The sequence below is a fragment of the Ochotona curzoniae genome, unplaced genomic scaffold (assembly GCF_017591425.1).
Source record: "Ochotona curzoniae isolate NIBS_2020 unplaced genomic scaffold, NIBS_Ocur_1.0 contig_2688, whole genome shotgun sequence".
Taxonomy (NCBI): domain Eukaryota; kingdom Metazoa; phylum Chordata; class Mammalia; order Lagomorpha; family Ochotonidae; genus Ochotona; species Ochotona curzoniae.
The window spans coordinates 826,023-847,304 of NW_024465553.1; the positions used below are offsets into that span (position 1 = coordinate 826,023).

The 21,282-nt window shown below is 63.5% G+C and overlaps 2 protein-coding genes across 6 annotated transcripts; one reads left to right on the top strand and one right to left on the bottom strand.

Annotated features, from left to right (window-relative positions):
• Positions 1 to 8,365: 8,365 nt before the first annotated feature.
• Positions 8,366 to 16,626, bottom strand: TRMT61A (tRNA methyltransferase 61A). 5 transcript variants are annotated; one of them, XM_040975019.1, is made up of 4 exons: positions 16,518 to 16,626; positions 12,082 to 12,420; positions 9,959 to 10,225; positions 8,366 to 8,875 (listed from the first exon to the last, which is right to left on the bottom strand). In XM_040975019.1, the coding sequence occupies exons 2-4, from the start codon at positions 12,410 to 12,412 to the stop codon at positions 8,604 to 8,606; spliced, it is 870 nt and encodes a 289-aa protein (XP_040830953.1). In that variant the 5' UTR covers positions 12,413 to 12,420; positions 16,518 to 16,626; the 3' UTR covers positions 8,366 to 8,603. The 5 variants fall into 5 exon arrangements, with proteins under 5 accessions (XP_040830953.1, XP_040830954.1, XP_040830952.1 ...); XM_040975020.1 differs by lacking the exon at positions 16,518 to 16,626 and adding an exon at positions 15,599 to 15,803; XM_040975018.1 differs by lacking the exon at positions 16,518 to 16,626 and adding an exon at positions 12,569 to 13,058.
• Positions 15,648 to 18,075, top strand: CKB (creatine kinase B). Its single transcript, XM_040975015.1, has 7 exons — positions 15,648 to 15,929; positions 16,022 to 16,176; positions 16,256 to 16,388; positions 16,620 to 16,791; positions 17,224 to 17,347; positions 17,436 to 17,625; positions 17,696 to 18,075. Exons 1-7 carry the CDS (start codon positions 15,737 to 15,739, stop codon positions 17,872 to 17,874), a joined length of 1,146 nt encoding a protein of 381 aa, XP_040830949.1. The 5' UTR covers positions 15,648 to 15,736; the 3' UTR covers positions 17,875 to 18,075.
• Positions 18,076 to 21,282: the final 3,207 nt, after the last annotated feature.

The following is a 21,282-nucleotide window of genomic DNA, read 5'->3' on the forward strand; positions in this document are numbered from 1 at the left end:
AGGCAACTGACCGGGACTTGGCTGCCAACGACAGGCAGACATTTAAGCCCTGGGTTAACACTGACGGGCAAGTGTTTGGCACAGTGCTGACAGCCAAGCCAGCCTGGGTCACAGCCAGAGCCCTGGGTTTGGGATAGCCCAAGTCCTTGGGCCTCTGCCACCCACCTGGTAGACCTGGGCCCAGTTGCAGGATCGCTGGCCCAGCCACCTGCAACACTTGCCGGCATTTGGGGAGCGCACCAGTGGACTGGATATCATCCCTGCCTCTGCCGTAAGAGAAATCACGGGGTTCGGGGTGGGCCAGCATGGTGGCCTAGCGGCTAAACTCCTCACCTTGCATGCGCCAAGATCCTATATGGGCACCAGCTCCGATCCAGCAGCCCCACTTCCCATCCAGCTCCCTGCTTGTGGCCTGGGAAAGTAGTTGAGGATGGCACCCCGCGTGGGAGACCTGGAGAGGTTCTCGATTCCCGGCTTTGGATCTGCTCAGCTCCAGCTATTGCAGTCAGCTGGGAATGAATCATCGGACGGAAAATCTTCCTCTCTGTCTCTCCTCTCTGTATATCTGACTTTGCAATAAAAATAAATAAATCTTTAAAAAAATCATGTAGTTCAGCACGTGGCATGCTGGGTTAGCAGCCACCTGCAGCACCAGCGTTCTGGTGGGCACTGGTTGGGGTCCCAGCTGCTCTGCTTCCAAGCCAGCCCCCTGTGGTGCATCTGAGACAGCAGGGAGCAATGGGCCAGGAGTCTGGGTCCCTGCACCCACTCACTGGTTCTCCGAATGCTCTTGGGTTCTGGCTTCAGCCTGGCCTAGCACCAATTGTTGATGCTTTTTCGGGAATGAACCAAGCTGTACTTCTCTCTAATTGCTGCCTTTCAAATAAATCTTTTTTTTTTTTCTTTTTAGGATGCATAGCTTCACTCTGCCCCCCACATGCTCAGGCCAGGCAGGGAGGTCCGCTCCAGGAACACACCACCCACTGGGCCACATGCCTGCCCAGGGGGAGGCTGTCAAAGCCAAGTACAGCTGCTGCCCCCCACCCCCTGGTTCCCATCCTCCCAAGCAGGAGCCAACATGGTCCAAGAAGCCCCTCTTGGGTGGCTGCAGGAATGTAGCAGAAGCAAGCTAACAGGTCCTGACGGCCTGCAGCCTGCACCAGCACCTCGCTCGGCCAGGAGGCATTTGCAGACCTGCTGGCCGGGTCCATGCAGGCGTGCACGCAATGCCCCCAACACACACCCCTCACAGGCCAGCTGCGAGACAGCTAGGGCTGTGGTCCTCGGTGTCCACTGAGTGGCAGCTGTGGGTCTTGGACTCAGCCCAGGTGTGGCTGGCACTGTCCAGGAGAGCCCCTCTAGGGCTGCCCTCTTTACACTGAAACCAGGGGTGGGACTGCAGGTTTGGAGGCCTGGGCAGAAAACAGGCCAAGAATGCGTGAAGGGTGGGCCTCGGGTGACCCAGGGGAGGTAAGATATCATAGGGTTGGACGCTGTGCTCACTGCTCAGCCTGACGGCAGTGGTGGCCCCCAAACTGGCAGAATGTGACCAGGGGAGGGGAGCCAGGGGGAGGATGTGGGCCACAGGGAGGGCAGCAGCAGACAGCGGTAGTCATGGCAACAGGGCCACAAAGCAGGTGCATGCTTAGGGCTGTTGGGCTTCACGGCGTCACAGGCCTGACATGGAAATCAGTCTGACCTCATGCTGTCTGCAGACTAGCCCTAAGTGGGGTGCACAGGCCTCACTTCTCCAGGGCCCCAGGTTCCACCTTCCCAGGAAAGGGCATCCCACAGCCCTTAATCTTGACGGGCAGTCATCCTGTGACCAAATGGTCAGGATGGCCAGTGGGAAAGGGGAAGAGTGAACGCGCCAGGAATAGCAGGTGAGTTTGGGCAGGACAAACTCCACACCAAACCCTGTGTCCATCTGGGCCCCCTCCAGGTGGAGCCTGGTGCAGAGGGGACGCCCCACACAGCCCTGGCCTGCACAGCACTTGGGGGAGCTCCTTGAGCCTGGATTGCTCCCTCCACCCTGCTTCTCCGAACCCCAACGTGCCTGCCCCATCCTCCCAGCTCTGGCCACCAGATGGCAGCCATAGTTAGGTTTTGCCCAGCCCAGGAAACTGGCAGAGGACAGGGCAGGGCAGCCAGCCAACGCAGCTGGTAGGCTTTGCAGGTGGCCATAGTTACAGCGTCTGAGCCTGGCACAGGATGGTTAGCATGGAGCCGACCCACTTAGCAGCTTCTAACCTGTTCCCGTGGGTCCCTCACTCAGCCATGGACTCAGGCCCTGGCCCTGCTGGGCTGACCCTCTGAGAGCCATCAGCTTGGCAGGGGCCTGGAGGCAGGGCCGTCCTTCCCCAAGGAGTCTGTGCACAATAGGGTCCCCACTGGGCCCTGGGGTCTGCCTCCTGAGAGAGCCGAGCTCACTTCCTCCGCATAGCCCAAGCCCGGTGCTGCCTCTTACGGCGGGCCCTGGAGGAGCCCTGTGCGCCAGCCTTCAGCAGGTTGGTGCCCTGCCTCTGCAGACACCCTGGGCACATGGCAATCCCTGCTGCCCAGGCAGCCTTTCCCCAGAGTGCCTGCCTCTGGAGGCAGGCACAAACAGCCCAGTCCAGGAGTGGGCATTTGCAGCAACTAGGACCCTGCCTGGGATGCCCACCTGTGTGTCAGCACACTTGGCTTCCAACTCCAGCTCCCTGTTAGCATACACCCTCATGGGGCTGGAGGCCACTGGCTGGGTCTGCATGTCAGGGAGGTGCTGGTGGAGTTTCAAGGGGCCCAACCATGGTCTTGAGGGCACCACGTGTTCTTCCTAAGAGGGGGCCCAGCCCTCCTGCTCTACCCTCAGCCTGCTTCCCACTACTGCCCCCAGAGAGAGGAGGGCAGGCTAGGGACCCCAGGGCCCCTGCTTCCCCAGGTGCCACCCTTCGACGTCAGCATAGCAGGTGCTGGAGTCCCCAGGGACAGCTGCCTCCTGCTGGCACAGGCACCAGGTGGCCTGGCTGGCTGCCTGTACCATTTCCAGGGGCTGTGATCCCCCTTGGCATGGGCTGTGCAGGGATGCGCTCCAGGCCAGGCACACAGCATCGTGCCAGGAAGGCTCCCCCTGCCCCCAGCCCTAAGCCCTGTACAGCCCGGGGTCACTCCTGCAGGTCTGGCACAGGGGAGCACGCTGAGCCTTCCAGGGTGGCTGCTCCTCCCCTCCTCCAAGCTGAGCCATGAGCTGCTTCTCAGCACGTCCTGAGGTGCTGCCAGTGCCTCAAGAACAAAGTCCGTGGGGACCAGGGGTTCCCCAGCCCCTGTGTGTGCACGTGAGCGTGCATTGGGTACACAGGCACAGGGGTGTGTGTGTGTGTGTGGCTGTGAGCATGCATGTGCACTGGGTCCAGGTACGTGCTGTCGTGGCACACTGCCTCCCCCGAAGCCCCGGGGCAGGGGTCAGGACAGAGAAGGAGCGCCCCTGTGGGGCCTGGGCCTGGGCAGAGGAAGGGGCTGGCTCGCCGTGTCCTGGGAACCGGCCCAAAGGAAGCCTGCCTGCCTGCGCAGGCTGCAACGGCGCCATGGCAACGCGGCACAAAGCCTGGCCTACTTCTACCCCGCCCCCGCCCGCGCTGCTGCCACGGCTCCAGGGAGGGACGAGGGGCCTCCCGCACTCTCGGGGGGGCCGCGCGCCCCGGCCTCAGGAGGCCAGAGTCCTGGCAGCCTAACCTGGCCAGTGGGCTGCACTTTGCCACCCATGATGGGGGTGCTGGGGGTGGAGTGTCCCTGCCCCAGGGGCTGAGAACCAGTGGGTTGCAAAGTGAGCTGGTTTCCCAGCTCCAGGGACCTCAGTGTCCCCAGGGGGACAAAGGCTAGAGGTCAGCCCCCCAACGCCCCTCCAGGGATGGCCCTCCACGCATTGAATACCAGGTGGGTCTCTGACCTTGGCATGGCCAGGATGTGGTTAGGGCCGGCGTCCTGGCAGTGGGCCTGGCCCAGTGTGAGGGCTGCTGTCTCCGCAGGAAGCCTGCCCGGGCTGGCCCTGGTGAGCTCAGAGCTGTAGGGCCCGGACAAGCGTCCACTGCTGGAGGGCGGGGCAGGACTAAGGAGGCTGGCCCTGGAGCCAGGCCAGTGGCCCTTGTCCTGCACTCTGAGCCCTCTATTCCAGCCCAAGGTATTCTGGATGACCCCCTAGGGGGTCCCCACCCCTGCTGCCCTGCCCAGGCTGCAGGACACGGCTACAGGCCAGCAAGGCTGTGAGGACACTTTGTGGAGCACAGCTGGGGACAGGAAACTGCTGGTCACTCCTGTGTCAGTGGACAGCACTCACAGAACCAAGTGCGTTCCTGAACCTTCCTGGCAATGCGATGCCTCGTGACCATGACCCGTCCGTCCCAAGTCCCCCTCCAGTCCAGGAGCCCCGGCCTGCCACCACCAGACAAGGCCCTGGGCCAGTGCCTAGCAACCTAGCAACCATCTGTGGAATGAAGGAAGAATCAGGGTGAATGAATGAAGGGGGCTTGGAGTGGGCAGCCCCCCTCACACACTTGGTGCAGCCACTTTCCCCTCCCCCACTGCCCCCCCTAATTTATGCCATAGGAGCACAGCCGCGGGCTGCTCCCCAGACAGATCCCCAGTGGCTGCCCTCGGAAAGAAAGGACCCTTCTCTGGCAGGCGGTGAGGTCACGCAGAGGCCGCGCCCCCACCCTGCAACGGCCTCTTTGTCTCCTGCTCACAGCCTGGGAGAGACCCCAGAGGCCCAGGCTGGCCTCGAGCAGGGCCTGCTCCCTTTGGGGGCAGACCCCGCCCAGACACCCTGCTGGCCTGTTCTGTGTCCATCTGTGCTCCTGCTTTCCCACTCTCAGTGGGTGCAGAAAGGGGCCCCTCCTGGTCATCACTGGCTACCTTAGGTGGGGACAGGGCTGTGCTGTGCGCCCACAGGGTGCCTGCCACCTGGCACACAGGGGACGCACAGCAGCCAGCCGCTTTGTGAGTCCAACACTGTGCCTTGCAGGGCCGTGGTGCCCTTGAAGTGTGCACAGTGTGGCCATGGGCACTGGAGGACTCAAGGCCTGGGGTCACCTAGGGCTTCAGCCACCGCGCCTCAGGGTGGGGGAAGCCACATGGCCACAGACCCTGTGCAGCTGCCCATGCCCACAGAAAGAGGAAGTGGAGCCAGAGGGACCAAAGCAAGCCTGCTCTTCTCAGAGAACACAGCCCGGTGGGGTTTAGCAGGGGCCGGGAGGTGGGTAGGTTCACCCAGGACTCCAAGACCAGGCCAGCAGGCCGCCATTGCTCTGGGAACCTAGAAAGGTGCCACAGCTCCAGGAGGGCAGCCAGTGGGCTCAGCCTTGCAGGGGCAGGCACCCCCCAGAGCAGGGGTCACGGGCTCCCTGAGAAATAGGTCCTGGACTGCTGCCTGGAGCTTAGCGACAAGTCTCTGTGGCTGCCACCGTCTCCCCAGCGACCGCCAGCCCTCCTGGACAGGCTGCACTGCTAGAGGCCCTGGGCTTCTGGGGTGGCCAAGACGCTGCCCTCTGCATGTGTGCCCAGTACAGCCTGACCTGAGCCCTGGGTGACAGGCAGTGCCTGCTGAAGTCACAGTCTGTTGAAAAACGTTGCCACACTACATTTCTCTCCTCTGGGAACAAGGAGTGGATGTGCAGGAAGCAGCAGGAGGCTATGAGGACGCACTGGGGAGAAGTGCTGGCCAGGAGGGAAGGGGCAGGACTGGGAATCACCTGCCCCCGCTGGCAACCCTGGCGAGGGCACAGATGGCTTTCCTACATCGGGCCAGAGGAGGCCCACGCAGTCCGGGCCATCTCCCCTTCAGGTGAGACTTCCATCACCTCCCGCAGGGCTGGGCCAGGCTGACGCCAGGTACCTGGAACGCCAGGAACACCCCAGCAGGAAGCCTGAATTAGAAGCAGAGCTGGCATTCAAGGTCAGGCATGCCAGCATGGCTCAGAGGTGTCTTAACTGCTTGCCAAATGCCTTCCTCCCCCTTTTCCTGTAGACAGCAAAACAGGAAGTACACTTCTAAAAGCAACAGGAAGAACCCAGAGCCAACATTTTGCCTTACAAAAAAAAATTTTTATTGTAGAAAATGCTACAGAAATGCAATAGCACACAGCAGGTCCTGCCTAAGCCTCCTTCCAGCTACCACCTGCCCCAGGGGCACTGGAGGGCACAGCCAGCATGGGGACTGAGGGGCCAGAGAGCTGCAGAAACAGGGCTCCCAGCAACCTTTGAATAGGTTGGTTCCTCTCCCAGTTCCAAGGCAGAGGCCTGTAAGAGGGGGGCGGCAGGGTCCAGCTTCCCTAGCCTAGGGCCCACACCTGCCAGGGCACCCACCACCTGACCCACCGCTGCAGGGGCCAGCAGGACATGCTAGTGGCCTCTCCTCTAAGAACAGACTCCCCCCCAACTTTGCCCTCCATCCTATTGTCCCTACAAACGTGCCCACACCACCTGCCCTCTTTGAAGGCACAGATGTCGAGAAAGCTGATTACTGTCGAAGGCTGGAGGCTGTGACCGGAGCGCCGGGTGAGCGTGACCCAATTCGGAGCTATTCTCAGCCTGGTGGGAGCCGCACTATTCCCTCTGCCGACGCTACTGCCTCTGAGGCAGCCTGACTTTGAAACGCCCTCATCCTGCCTGGGCCATGCGGGGGTCCCTGGCACCACACAGGCCTGGGCTCAAGGAGCTCACGGCTGCTGTTGGAGCCAGCTCCCTCACCTGCCCAGCACACAGCCCCTGCCTGGGCATCAGCATCTCCCTAATGAAGCCATGGCTCTGGGCCAGAGGTCAGGAATGTGACACACCTTGACCAGGGAGTGCCATGGCCCAATGTCATCAGCCTGGCGCTCCGGCGCTCTGGACAATGGCAGCCACACCACAGCCACCAAGTGAAACCAGCTGCTGCGTGAGGCCTGCAGGGTTGGTGACTGCCAGCCAGCATGCTCACCTTGCAAGGCAGGCTGTGCAGACCAACAGTGACCCAAGTTTGCCAGGAAAATTTCTCCCATAATCCTGAAAAACCATCCAGCTGTCCTTGACCCACCAGGCACCAAGGCTTGGGGCGAACCCCTGCCTGGCCTTGTGGAAAGAAGGGCGCTACACAGCCTGGCGGTCAGTGGCCACTGCGGCTGGGGTCATCCCTCACTGTCCTGCCACCTTCTCCCACCACAAATGCCTGTGATTTGGCCCAGCATGCGGACTAAAGGCCGAGAGGGCACTGCACCCAAAGGACACGCACGGGGTGGGGCAGCCCAGCGCACTGTGCTGTCCTGCTGGCCGGGAGTCATGCCTCTGGACCCGTGTCCCTTGCCCGATTCACCCCTGGGCAGACCCGGCCTGCCCCTGCAAAGCCCAGACAAGCCCAAGCACCTGGGGATCTGCTGCAAGGCAGCGATGGCTGAAGGCAGGTGAGCTGCCCGAGGCCCAGGCCCACACTACTGCCCACAAGGCAGCCGGACCTCAGGCAGGCTGTTGGCTGGCTGCCAGATGCATCCCTGCCTTGTGAGGAACCCTGTGCTGCTGAATCAGAGGTGACCGCCGGCAGCTGCTGACTGCTGCCTCACTGGCGAGCTGTCTGCTCCCCTCTGCAGAACGAGGCACCGTGTGACCTCTACCCCTCTGCGGGGGCAGGGACCAGTGCAGGACAACCCTGGAGCCTGCAAACAGAGCCGAATGGCACAGACAGTGGCAGGCCAAGGCCCAGGACAAGCACCTTCTCTGCAGGAGGACGGGGTGGAAACCTGTGCACCCCTGGTCCACTGTCCTGGAGTGCACGTTGGGATAGAAAGGACATGCAGGAGCCAGGAGTGTGGCAGGTGCATGTCCACTTCCCTTTCGGGGACCAGGGTGGCCCTAGGATCCCATACTGATACTGAGGAGACAAAGGCTGGTCCCTGACCCTTCAGGTGCCAGCTCTAGCTGCAGGGACTGGGCCCCCAGGAGACAGCCCTGCCCCGCTGTACACTGCTGTCGCCGGGGCCTCCTCCAGGACTGCCAGGGTGCTCAAGGCCTGGGATTATAAGCCCTGGCTATAACAGAACCCCCAGGCCACTCAGAGCACAGCTCTCCAGCTGGGAGCTCCGGCAGGCCAGGGCAGCAGGTAGCTCTGCCCCTGCCTTCTGCTGGAGGTCCCCCTTGGCATGGGGAGGGCAGAGGAGCTGGGCCACGAGTCTAGGGCTCCATCAGGGACAGCAGCAGGCAGAGCTGTGCAGGGAACAGGGGGAGCTCTGCAAAGACCTTGGTGGGCAGTGCCAACCTTGGGCCTGGGCAGGGTCCTCCTCTGCCTGCTTGCTGCTGGGGTCCCCAAGTGCACAGGGAGTCAGACCCCTCCACATGGAACCCCTGGCTTCAAGATCAGGAAGGAGACAAGCAGAGACTTCATTTGGCAACGCAGTAGCAATCACGGGGCCTGACGGGAATGGGGTGTGGTTGGAAGCCTCCCTCCCCCTCCGCCCCCCTCTTTAGTCACCCAGGAGGCCACAAGCCCCACCCCACCGGCTGTTCCCAAAACAGGCCAGACAGATGTCCGCTACCATACAAGGCAGCCTCGGCCTCCTGTAGGCCCAGTGGTTCTCTCAGCATCCGGGCTCATCTGCAGACCACTAGCCGGGGCTCTTGGTGGCGAAGGTTAGGTAGCCGGTGTGGCCCACGGCTTCCTTCATGGGTGTGCCGCTGCGGAAGGGGCTGGCCTCGGAGCCAGCGGGGGGCCCATTGCCGGCCCCCAGGTCCGGCAGGGGCAGGCTGACTGTACGCACATTGTACAGCTGTGGCAGCACCTCCAGGGTGCTGAGCTCCGTGAAGCCGCGGGCTGCCAGGGCCTGGCATGTGCGCTGCACCTGCTCTATGCACGGCGAGAAGGAGCAGAAGCGCCCACCTGTGAGGAGGAGACCAGGTCAGAGGGCAGCAGGCTGCAGAACCCCAGAGCTCACCCTGGGCCCAGCCAGCTGTTAGCCCACCCCGGCTGATGGCTCTGGGGCCCCGGGGTCACATTTCAGCCTGACATCAGCAGGCCCAGCTGCCCTGTGCCACTCAGGCTTTGGGAGGCACAGCCATCCCACAGCTCCAGCAGAGTGGGGATGTGGGGGCTGCTGCTGTCACAGGAAATTAGAGGCTGTCGTTTGCTCCTGGGAACAAGAGGTGCCTGCTCCAAGAACAGCCTGACAGCCCCTCCCTGCTCCTCCCACTGTGGAAGCCACAGGCTTCACTCGGCCGGGCCTGTGGCAGGCGAAGCGTCCAGCCCTGGTGGGCACAAGCTTGACCTGGGTTGGAGGTGGCTCCTGCAGCTCAGCACCAGGGACCTGGCACAGGACACGGCTGGGCTGACACGTGAGCTGCCCCCAAACGGCTGATCAAGAACGAGCTGGGGGCCTCGGGACCCTGAACACCAAGTCCAGGAAAGAAGCCTAGGGGAGGGTACTTGCAGGGCACAGAAATAAACAGCAGCAGGTGTAGGCCGCTTGCCGCCACCCCGAGGAAGTGGGGTGCAGTAACAGCTCTCCTCCCCCTGGCCCCAGGCCCCTTCAGCGACAGGGAAGGGGCGGGGCCCGGCAGAGCAGAAGCCCCCACCTCGCCATCTGGGATGGGTTGCGGGCTCCTCTCCACTGGCCCTGCTCGGGCCTCCCGCAGGCAGCTCAGCCAGGTCGGGGGAGGGGAGGGCCCTGGCTGCTGCCTTCTCCAGAAAAGGGAAAAACCCAGAGTCCTCTCGGCCGCCTCCTGCCTCCCTGGCTTGGAGCCGACCTTCTGCAGGCTGCTCCGCCTTCACCACAGCACCTTCCCTAAAAGGGACGGCTGGCCTGGCGATGTGGCGCCGGGGAGGGGAGCAGAGGCCCACACGGTGGGCAGTGCCAAGGGGGAGTCCAACAGGGGTTACCCTTCCGGACCTCCAGCCGGCATGACCCCTCCCGCCTCTGGTCCCCCAGGCCCTGGCCCAGGAGCTCAGCCCCACTGCCTGACACACCTTCGACCTTGAGGGCGTCCCAGGCGTGGCCCACGGCCTCCCAGGGCGACGGGATGTCCAGGAAGACGGCGTCGGCCACGTGGCTCACGCCGAAGCCACTGCGGCACACATCTTGTGTGTGCACGGTTACCCAGCGGCCCACACGGTGCTCCTGGAACTCCTGGCGGGCCTTCTCTGCCCGCTGCTGGTGGAACTCTACTGTGTGCAGGTGGCCAGTGGGCGCTACTGTGCGGATGATGGCGTGGGACACAGAACCGCTGCCAGTGCCTGGCGGGACGGGACAGGAGAGGACAAGCATTGGGCACCACCACCCAGGCTCACTCCGACACCTGCGGCCAGACCAGCAGCTGGTATGGGGGAGACAGGCCAGGCAGGCCCCACCGTGCATCTGGGTGTGGTGGGGCTGGAGCCAGACTGGGGGCGCTGGACTGTCTCATCCCTCAGCCCCTTGCCCCAGCTCCCCCCATCCGCAGCCCCGCAGGGCACAGCTATGCCCACCTGCAGGCACGTGGTGCTACAACGCAGCCCATCTGCCAACTTCACCTTAGTCACCTACCCTCCACAGCCTGGTGTCTGTCCCTCTGCCAGAAACGGCGCCCCGAGTCCCTCCTGTCCACACTGCTGAGGACACAGCTGGGCCAGATCCGGCCCCACCACGCTGCCTAAGGCTGCCCAGGCCAGACACCAAGGAGTCCTGCACTCCCTTCTGCCCACCCATGTACAGGTCACCAAAACTTCACACTTCCTGGCACACTTTGCAAGGTGCCAACCCCTTCCCTGCCCCATTTCCCTCTTGGCTCTCCACAAAGGTTGCGTTCAAATCTGTCTGGACACAGCCACTGGTCCGGGCCCATGCTGGGTAACGCTGGTAGCCATGAGCCCAGCTGCTTCACTCGTAGTCCATCTCCCTGGGAAGGCAGTGGATGGCTCAGGCACTTGGGCTGTGCACCCACAGCAGAGGCCTACATGAAGGTCCTGGCTGTCCCTTTTTCTCTGGAACTTCGTCTTTTAGAAAAACACATCTTTAAAACATAAACAAAACCTCACAGGCAGCATACCATCCTGAGCCCGCTCTATACCTGCCCTGTGCACCCTGCTCCCGGGGCAGCTGGCTGCCTGCTTGGTCCTGCAGCCACAGCCGGGGTGCAGCCCAGGGTCACTGCTAGGTCTCCTCCTGTGTGAGGGCTCCCCAAGCTCTTAGGGTTTGTAGGACAACAATTAACAGGACATCATTTGAACGAGAACAATTGATCGTATACATAAAACAAAGAGCCGGGATTCCTCCCCAGGCAAGGCAATGGGAACCGGCAGACCAAGGCAAGGAGACTAGCAACCTCCCCCTGTGCCTAGGTCACCAGCAGGCTTTAAAAAAGTCACGCTGTGGGACCAGCAAGGTGGCCTAAAGTCCTCGCCCTGAACGCATCAGGATCCCATATGGGCACTGGTTCTAATCCCAGCAGCTCCACTTCCCATCCAGCGCCCTGCCTGTAGCCTGGGAAAGCAGTCGAGGACGGCCCAAAGCCTTGGGACCCCGCACCCACGTGGGAGACCTGGAAGAGGCTGCTGACTCCTGGCTTTGGATCAGCTCAGCTCCGGCCTTCGTGGCCGCTTGGGGAGTGAATCATCAGGCGGAGGATCTTCCTGTCTTTCCTTCTCTGTATATCTGACTTTTCAATAAATATAAATAAATCTTAAAAAAAAAAAGTCTGATGCTGTTAATAAGCTGTCAGTGGGTAGTCCACATATTACTATGGCTCCAAGCATCCAGTCAGGACAGCGAACAAGGGTGCACTTCCCCAGCAGTTTCACTTCAAATGTCTCCCCGCCTCCCAGCTCTCCTGCTGCCTGGAGGGACCCCTGGAAGTCGCAGCTGTCCCTGACCCTAAGGCTAGCGGCACTTGGCTCTGGTGGTCCCGCAGGTGGCATGTATGCGTGCTATGGGGGTAGATGCTGGCTTCCAGGCACCTCCAGCCATTCCTACCCAACAGGAGATGGTCCACAGCTTCAGAACCACAACCTGAGCTCAGCACCTTGGGCAGCGTCCACAGCCCGGGCAGCCGCCAGAGCCCAGGGTATCTCCCGGGGTCTGCCCTAACCAGTGGCCTCCGGCCGGGCCCACTCACCGGACTCGCAGACCACAGAGCCAGGCCGCAGCTCCAGCATCATGGTCAGCAGGGCGATGTCGGTGGAGTAGAGAATCTGCGTGCGGTGCGGCAGGTTCAGCGTCCACAGCTCGGGCGTGGGGTGCAGCACGTACACCCAGCCCCCGCGGCCGCACGTCACCTTGGAGCCGAAGGGGCGGCCGATGAGGTCCACCGAGTGCCGCAGGACGCCGTGCCGGGTCTGCGTCTGCGCCCCTCGCTGGACGCGCACCGCCACCATCGCACCGTGGCCCAGCGACAGGATGGCCGTGTCACCCTCCTTGATGAGTTCCTCGTAGGACACGAAGCTCATGGTGGGACCTGGGGAGGCAGAAAGGCGGGGTGTGGGCTTGGGTGAGCCCCAGACCCCGTGCGTGGCGGGCCCAAGAATCCCCACAAAGGCAGTGCCCACCTCAGCCTTCTCCAAGAAGAGGTTCTTAGCCGGGGCAGTCAAGGGCCTGTAAGCTACCCCAAGCGGGGCTGAGCTCCGTGAGGGATGCAGGACGCAGGGAGCCGTGCGCACGCGGCCCAAGGGTCCCCAGGAAGGGCGCTCGGGGTACACGGCCACCGGCGTGCACGGACACCGGGGTCCAGCGCCTGCCCCACGCGGCTCGGCGACAGCGCTTCCGGCCCCTGGACGCGCGCCGATGACGTCCGAGGGCCCGCCCCTCGCGCGCGGGCTCCTGGGAGCGGCCGGGCTGCCCTTCGCGTCCTGCCAGAGGACGCGTGGAGCCCGCGGGGGCGGCGCCGGGCCCGCCAGCGCCCCTCACAGCCCGCTGCCCGGCTTGGTCCCCGCACACTGCGCGGGGGGCCTGGGCGGACCAGGGTCATGGCTTGGACAGGGCCAGCGCCCCCACCCGCCCTGGGAGCCAGGCCCCTGCACTTGGGGCTATGCGGCCTTCGGGGCGCCCTCCGTGGGGGTGGCACAGCTGTGCCCATCGCCCTGCCCAACCCACAGCCCCCCGCCCTGTGTCTGCTGAAGGCTTCAAGCCCCTGGGCCAGGTGGGCTGCTGCCCTAAGGTTGTGAACTTTCCCCGGAGGGCGGGCACCCTTGCTGGCCAGCCTCTCCGCGGATGTGTGGCCAGGACGGCGCCTGCTGGCAGCCTGAATTAGGGCTCCTGACTCAGCTGCGGTTTTCCCACTTCCCACTCACATCCCTGTCTGGCTGCCTCCGGGGCCCCCTGGCCCCTTTCCCAGAGTGGGCTTGTGCCCTGGGACACCAGCTAAGTGTGGCGTCCTCGAGGGAGGGGCTGGGGAAGGAGACAGGCACCCCCCTGGGAGCGCTACCCCACCCGCCCGCCGCACTGCACTGGCACTGGGGCCCCAGCCCACCAGGACGGCCTCTGTTCCCCCACCCATGTCAGTCACCCTGTCTATTCTCTGGATAAAAGGCCTGGGACTCCTGGGGGGCCCTCCAGGCCAGTGGTTAATGTGTAACATTTGGAAGGAAACAGAACTATACATTAGCCAAAGTGATATCCCCCAGTCTCCTGCCCTGACCCGCCAAACTGGCTCCTTGGCCCCCTCCCCGGGACCGCAGGCAGAGTGCAGACAGGGGATTGGCTGCAGGCTCCCTCCCAGCCGCCCCTGCCTGGTGGGGGCTGCACCCCCCCCCATTTGGGTCTGAAGACCACCTGCTGCTGCCCCCTCACACCACATCTTCTAAGTTTGTCATGAGGACAGGGGGAGGAGCTCACTGGACCTCTGACCAAGCACTCTGGCTGCTCAGCTTGCAATTTGCTGCCGATCTGCAGAGCAAGCGCGCCTGTGGTGGCTGTGGCAGCCCCAGACGGGTGCCTCCTTGGGAGACGGGTGCCTCCTTGGGAGACGGGTGCCTCCTTGGGAGACGGGCGCCTCCTTGGGTGCAGGTCAGGGAGGGGGGCTGGGGCCAGCTTAGGAGCTGTGGACCCAGAGGAGCCCCAGTGTCTTCTCCTACCGCCCCCAGGGTCTGGAAGACAGTGAGTGGGATAGCCACAGACAATGGAGCTTGCAGGCCTGCTGGTGGGGGCGTAAGGGGAGCAGCTGCAGACCCTTCTCAAGGCAAGGAAAGTGGGATTTCAGGCTTAAGGACACCTGCTGTCAAGCCAGCCAGGAATGGGCCTTTTGCCCTTTTGCATTGTTCTTACAGGTGACTTGGAACCGACTGAGTCGTGCCAAGGTTAGGGAGGGGCAGGAATCCTGGGACCTGGGCCGGGCTTGCCACGCCCTCTGGTGCTTGCCCAAGTGGAGGCCCTGCTCTGCTCTTTGCCCCGTGCTGCCCCTGAGGCCCCTCTTCAGTGCTCCTCCAGCCTGGGCTTCCTGGATACCCTCCACCCTTGCTGCTCACCCAGCCCCGGCTCCCCGCAGCCACAGGGCTCTGAGCCTGGCCAGCCCTGCAGGTCAGCGGGTTCCATCCTGTCTGGCCTTCCTTGGCTTCTGTTAGCAGAGGGAACAAGGATGACTGATGGCTCCGTTCCTGAAAGTGGGAATGCTGGATTGCAGTGTGGTACAAACAGGTTCTGTTTGTAGGCACTGCCAAAGCACTTTCCTTTTTGGACCAAGTGAAAAGCTGGGCTCCCCCCCCCCCCCGTGGGTGTCCTGCAGGGTGTGGGGCCTGGGTGGGGTGCTTGTGTTTCCAGGATTCTGACTGCTAGCCTCAGACTCTTCCCGGGTCTCCTCCCATCTTCCAAGACGCGCCTCTGGGCACTGCCTCTGGGGTGGGGTGCTGGCAGCAGGAAGGGCCCTCTCCTCCCCCCCCCCCGCCCTTGAGGGTTGCATCGCCTGGCGGAGGGGGGGGAGGACTTTTCCAGGCCACTGTGCCCCCTCACCAGGTGGCATTGAGTCCGTGATTAAGGGGGTTCCTCTGGGACTCCTAGGAGTCCTAGATTCACCCAAGGTCAAGCCCCAGGGCGCCTTGGGGCTGGGCCTGGAGATGCCCGCAGCACCTTGAGGAAGGTCACTGCTGCCAGCGCCCAGTAGCCCTAGGGCCTCAGTTTCCCTGGCCCAAGGCAGTGAACGTGAGATACGGAGAGGTCCCGGGGGGCCTAGGACCTACACTTCCGCTCCCCACTCCCGGACGGGCGCCCGGACAGCTCAGGGTCTCAGCGAGGTGAGAGCCGAAGGGGGCTGTCGGGGCTGGGGAGAGGGGGGCTGCAGGCGGCGGACAAAGCCGCGGCACCTCCCCGCTGCTCAGGCCAATGGAATGAATGGGTTATAAATAGCGGCCAATGGGCGGCCCGCAACGCGCCCCTTAAGAGCATCGGGAGCGCGGATCCTCCGCCGTTCGCCTGCGCCGCGCCCGGAGCTGCAGAGACGCCGAGGCCCCCGCCCGCTCGCTTGCACGGTGAGGGGCCCGAGGGACGGCTTGGTTTGGTCGGGGGCGGCCTGCACGGAGTGGCCCTGGGAGCCGCAGCGTCGCGGCCCGGTTCGAGGCGCGCCACCAGGAGATCGCGCGCGGTGGTGTTGGGGGTTGGGGGTCCGCAAGGACCAGAATCTTTCGGCGCGCTGCGGTCCCACTGACCTTGGCCGCGTCCCAGGGGTGGGGGTGGACGCCGGGGACCCGTGCCCGCGGCGCCGGGAGCAGTTTGCAAGGCCCGACGGCGGGGGCGCTCGGTGCTGGCTGACCCGCTTCTCCCCGCAGCCCGCCACCGCCGCCGCGATGCCCTTCTCCAACAGCCACAATGCGCTGAAGCTGCGCTTCCCGGCCGAGGACGAGTTCCCCGACTTGAGCGCTCACAACAACCACATGGCCAAAGTGTTGACCCCCGAGCTGTACGCCGAGCTGCGCGCCAAGAGCACGCCCAGCGGCTTCACGCTTGACGACGTCATCCAGACCGGCGTGGACAACCCCGGTACGTGCGTCCCGGGGCCGGGGTCTCCCGTGGCGGCGGGGACGTGCTCGGGGCTCGGCGGTGATGTCGCTGCCCTCCTGTTCCCTCCGCAGGCCACCCGTACATCATGACTGTGGGCTGCGTGGCGGGCGACGAGGAGTCCTACGAGGTGTTCAAGGAGCTCTTCGACCCCATCATCGAGGACCGGCATGGCGGCTACAAGCCCAGCGACGAGCACAAGACCGACCTCAACCCTGACAACCTGCAGGTGCGCTGCGGCTGGGGGAAGGCGGGAGGGGAGGACTCCCGACGGCGCTCACTCCCTGCCCCTCGCTCCCCACCTCCAGGGCGGCGACGACCTGGACCCCAACTACGTGCTAAGCTCGCGGGTGCGCACGGGCCGCAGCATCCGTGGCTTCTGCCTGCCCCCGCACTGCAGCCGCGGTGAGCGCCGCGCCATTGAGAAGCTGGCGGTGGAAGGTAGGTGCCCAGGACCGGGGTCGGCGGCCGGCGACCGCACCCCGCTGCTGCGGCGCGCGCGCGCACGCCGGGTCCCTAGTCCCCGGCTCCGCCCTGCGTGTTTACCAGTCACCCGAGCCACTGCCGCACCCTTATCTGCGCTTGCCCGGGTCCAGTTTCCCGGAGGGGCCGGGCGGCCGGGGCCCCGAGGGACGCCCGGGCTCAGGAGGGCGCTGCCATCTGTGTCCGCAGCGCTGTCGAGCCTGGACGGCGACCTGTCCGGCAGATACTATGCGCTCAAGAGCATGACGGAGGCCGAGCAGCAGCAGCTGATAGACGACCACTTCCTCTTTGATAAACCCGTGTCCCCACTGCTGCTGGCCTCGGGCATGGCCCGCGACTGGCCAGACGCCCGTGGCATCTGGTGCGTGACTATCCCCCACTCGGGAATGGGGCGCGGAGAGCCTGCGGAGGCGAAGGGGCGGGGCCTGGCGCGGTGGGGGTTGGTACTGCCCAGTCCTTCCTCCTGGGTCACCTTGCGTGTGCCTGGGGACTGAGGCCCCAGATGCCTCAGGCGTCTGTTTGCCCTCCTTCCCTCCCCTGGTTCCTTGTCCCCTCGGGGATCCAGGCAGGTGCTGGGTGACGCACAAGCTTCTTGCCAGGTTAGGGCAGGGCCCTTGGGGCTCAGTGCGCTCATGGCCTCGGGGCTGGGGCTGCCCTGGGGCCATCCCTGCACTCCAACTTGAGTGGCAAGTGGGGGTACAGCTCTGCTCCGTAGGAGGTGCCCTGGGTGAGTGGGAACCAGCCCCTCAGGAGCCTGGGACTAGTGGACCCCCCCTCCCCCCGCCGTTTCCAGGCACAATGACAAGAAGACCTTCCTGGTGTGGATCAACGAGGAGGACCACCTCAGGGTCATCTCCATGCAGAAAGGGGGCAACATGAAGGAGGTGTTCACCCGCTTCTGCAACGGCCTCACCCAGGTCAGCTGAGTGAGGGGGTGCAGGGGAGGGTGTTGCACCCCCCCTCCTCCCTGCGCGTCTCAGCCCTCCTCCTTTGCTGCGCCTCCAGATCGAAACCCTCTTCAAGTCGAAGAACTACGAGTTCATGTGGAACCCTCACCTGGGCTACATCCTCACCTGCCCGTCCAACCTGGGCACAGGGCTGCGGGCAGGAGTGCACATCAAGCTGCCTCATCTGGGCAAGCACGACAAGTTCCCCGAGGCGCTCAAGCGGCTCAGGCTCCAGAAGCGAGGCACAGGTGAGGGTGGGGGCGGCGCTGCCCACAGCCCTGCCCCTCCTGCGCCCCTGCTGACCTGGCTCTCCCGCAGGGGGCGTGGACACGGCCGCCGTGGGCGGGGTCTTCGATGTCTCCAACGCGGACCGCCTGGGCTTCTCGGAGGTGGAGCTGGTGCAGATGGTGGTGGACGGGGTGAAGCTGCTCATCGAGATGGAGCAGCGGCTGGAGCAGGGCCAGGCCATCGACGACCTCATGCCCGCCCAGAAGTGAGGCTGGCCCCCTGCCTGCCACCAGCCCTGCCGCTTCCTAACTTATTGCCTGGGCAGCATCCACCATGCACCCGCCGTGTTCACTGCTCAGCGGCTGAGCCCTTAGCCTCGCTGTAGACATCTTGCGTCGCCCTTGGTAGAGTTTATTTTTTTGATGGCTGAGATGTTGCTGATGCTGAAATAAACCAGGATTTTGGCCTGTGCCGTGTCTCTGAGCTGTGCCTCTCCTTGCCACACAGATCCCAAGGACTGGGGCTTCACCTTCCTCCACTGAAAGACTTATTTATCTGAAAGGCAAACATTTTCCATCCACTGTCACTCCTTAAATGACAACAGCCAGCGCTGGCCCTGTGACTGGAGGGACAAGGCACTGGGGCTGTTACCTGGTACATTAGCAAGGAACTGGGTTGGAAGGGGAGTGGCACCCATGGGTGATGGCGGTGGCCCTGGAAATTCCATAACACCGGCGTGGCTTTCCTAAGGTGAAGCACTCGCCGTGAGCTGACCCCTCGGTGGGACAGGGCAGCGCAGGGAGGAGCCCCAGGGCTGAGCCCCGGCCTGGCCCCCAATCCAGCATCTGCTGTCCCTCTAGTCCCTCTAGTAACTTCATCCCACACCAGCCTCTACACCAAGCCCCAGACCAGCCCTCATCCCCTCCATTCCCGCCCCACCCCCAGGAGCCCCAACCCTAGCTCCAGCTGCTGCAGTACTGCCCAGGGGTAGGGGTGCCCTGAGGGGCTTGGGCAGGAGACTGGCGAGTGGAGGGTGGGGGTCAGTGGGAGCGCGGCTCCCAGGGCCTCCATTTCCTCAGCTTGAAGGAGCCTGTGCTGCCACCTGTTGGCTGGGACCAGCAAAGACTGGCCATCACAGCCTTGTCCCCAGAGAGGCGTGTCCAGGTCAGCAGGTGAGTGGTGCAGGGCAGCTACTGGGGTTTTCTCCCCGAGGCTTGAGCCCGTCCTGCCTGGAGCCAGCCTGCAAACAGCTCCCCTTTTCTCAGGCTCTGGGTGTCCTGGTGGGAGATGGGCAGTGACTCAGGGAGTGCAGGCAGAGGGGAGGGGCCCTGCTTGCCAATCAGCCACTGCTGGGCAGGGGCTAGGTCCCAGCCCCACCCGTGACCCAATGTCCTTGAGCCTCAGGTGACTTCCAGAAGGCCAGAGGGTGCAGGGCCCAGCACTGGACAATTTCTTCTTTGTGAGGCGGTACAGCAGGGAAGGCCAAGACCTTGGGCTCACTGGCCCTGTAACACATGCGTACTGGCCTGCAACCCTGAGCCACGCCTGGGCTAGGCCCACTCCTTGGCACGGCTGGTTCCCTGCCTGCCCTGGCCGGGCCACTGGCCTCTCCACCTGCTTTGCCAGCCTCCTCCCTCATTTTCTTTCACGCCAGCACATGTTCTCTTGTAAACTTGGTCCCTTCCTTTTGGGACAAGCCTGGACAGGACAGACCCCTGGGTGAGGGAGGAGGGGTCTGCCTGGGCCCCACAGCCCAGGACACTCTGTTCTCTGGATGCCAGAGACCAGAGGCGTGAACACAGGAAGCCCAAGAACCAGGTGTGGTCCGAGGGCCAGGCAGGTACAGATGAGGGGTGGAGGTGCCCGCGGGCGGGCGTGCCAGGCACAGCCCAGTATCAGGTGCTGCTACGGCCATGTGCCGTGGCACGTGCACTCCCCAGGCCTGGCACTGCACAGGAGCACTGCCTGTGACAGAGCCCATGAGGACTGATCAGGAGCCACCCTCCAGTGCGGTCCCACGCAGGCAGTGATGGGTGGCATGCTGGGGTAGGAGCTGTTAGGACAGCCTGCGCCTGGGAGCCCAGAAAGCACGGCAGTCAGCTGTGGGTGCAGGGGCAATGGCTCATCATTCTCACACTTCATTTTCCAGATTTTTCTGTGAGCATGTATTACATAAGCCAGAACAACAACAAAAAAGTTTAAGTGCTTTAAAAAAAAAAAAAAAGGCAAGGCTCTGGTGCCCAGACGGCCAGCTCTGTGGCCCTGGTGCTGCGGGGATGAAGGCCTGGCCCAGGACCCAGGGGGTAGCTCTGGGCCCCTCTCACCTTCCAGGGCCAGGGCACTCTGCCAGGGAGGCGGGGAGCCCTTAAAAGCCGCAGTGCCCCTGCCTCCTGTTCCTCGGGGCTGCGTGCAAAGCTGGCCTCTGCAGATGGGAGCTTGGTACCTTTTTCCAAAGCTAACAGGCACAACCTTTGGACTGGTAGATGCAGACACGGCTGCAGGCGTGGGCTAGCTGGGCCTTTATGGCGCTGCTTGGGGCAGAGAGAGGGCCCGGCCTAGGGGCCAGGACTCTGGCCTCCTGCCGCCTCAGGCCCAGCTCTGGACCTAACTGCCTCTGCTTTGCACAAGACAGTAAGGTGGGAAGAGGCTTTCCTGCCTTCCCAGAGCCCTTCCGGGGCTCAGGGATATTTCAAAACCTGGTAATCAGACACAACCACCATCGACAGGCATCTCTGGGCCTGTGGCTGCAACACTGTGTCCTGGTGGCTGCTCCGCTAAAGCCATGTGGCCCGCTGTGTGATCCGGCCATCTGTCCACCTGCAAGAGGACACTCCCAAGACAGGGGAAAGCCCATCCTGTGTGCTGCTGGGTGGGGCAGGGCTCCTGCCAACACAACCGCACTGCAGCACGGGGCAACCGCACTGCAGCACGGGGCAACCGCACTGCAGCACGGGGCCGGCTCACCTCACACCTGTTCTCACTTCATCTCTGGTAGGCCTGCCCAGTAAAAGGCTGACGCTCCCTCCCCTCCCAGATGCACTCCTTCGCTGTTGGAATGGGTCCTGTGTCAAGAACATGCCAAAGTTAATCCCAAAACATGTGACTCCCACAATGCCCAGACCTGTTAACCCTGAGGTGAGATGGTCAGGGGCTCAGTAGGACGCTCGCATCCAACATGGGAGAGCCTGGCCTCAACTCTTGGCCCAGGTCCTCACCCGAGCTCCCTGCTGACGTGTCCCCGCCACCAGGATCTACGTGAGCGACCTGGGACAGGGCTCTCAACACACACCCCCAAGACCCCAAACCTGAAGGCTGTCCTTACGATTGGCCCATTAGGTGCCCAACACAGCACAGTACTTCAGGCGCGCTGCATGGTGAGGTGACAGAGATGGCGTGGACTCGTCCACACCCTGCCCTGTGGACGCGGCCAGCTGCCAGGGTCAGACACTGCCGCGGAGGCTGAGGCTCAGGTCTGGCCTCGCGCCTCTTCCTCCTCCTCCCTGGCAAGCTGTCACACCACCATGAAACTCAACCCTGAGTCGGTGCCAAGGGAAGGACACAGCACCACCTTCATGGATGACAGGAGGGCCCCACTGGCCCTGACAGACAGCTGAACTGGAGAAGATCACCTCCCCTGCAGAGCCCACAGAATGAGCAGCGAGAACCCAGACATGCCA

Bases quoted from the DNA above. Each gene is read 5' to 3' on its own strand.
- CKB (XM_040975015.1), top strand. From the start codon at position 15,737: ATGCCCTTCTCCAACAGCCACAATGCGCTGAAGCTGCGCTTCCCGGCC. The intron at 15,930-16,021 runs GTACGTGCGTCC...TTCCCTCCGCAG, and splicing joins GACCGGCGTGGACAACCCCG to GCCACCCGTACATCATGACT. The intron at 16,177-16,255 runs GTGCGCTGCGGC...CCCCACCTCCAG, and splicing joins TCAACCCTGACAACCTGCAG to GGCGGCGACGACCTGGACCC.
- TRMT61A (XM_040975019.1), bottom strand. From the start codon at position 12,412: ATGAGCTTCGTGTCCTACGAGGAACTCATCAAGGAGGGTGACACGGCC. The intron at 10,226-12,081 runs GTGAGTGGGCCC...CCGTCCCGCCAG, and splicing joins CTCTGTGGTCTGCGAGTCCG to GCACTGGCAGCGGTTCTGTG. The intron at 8,876-9,958 runs GTGTGTCAGGCA...TCCTCCTCACAG, and splicing joins GGACGCCCTCAAGGTCGAAG to GTGGGCGCTTCTGCTCCTTC.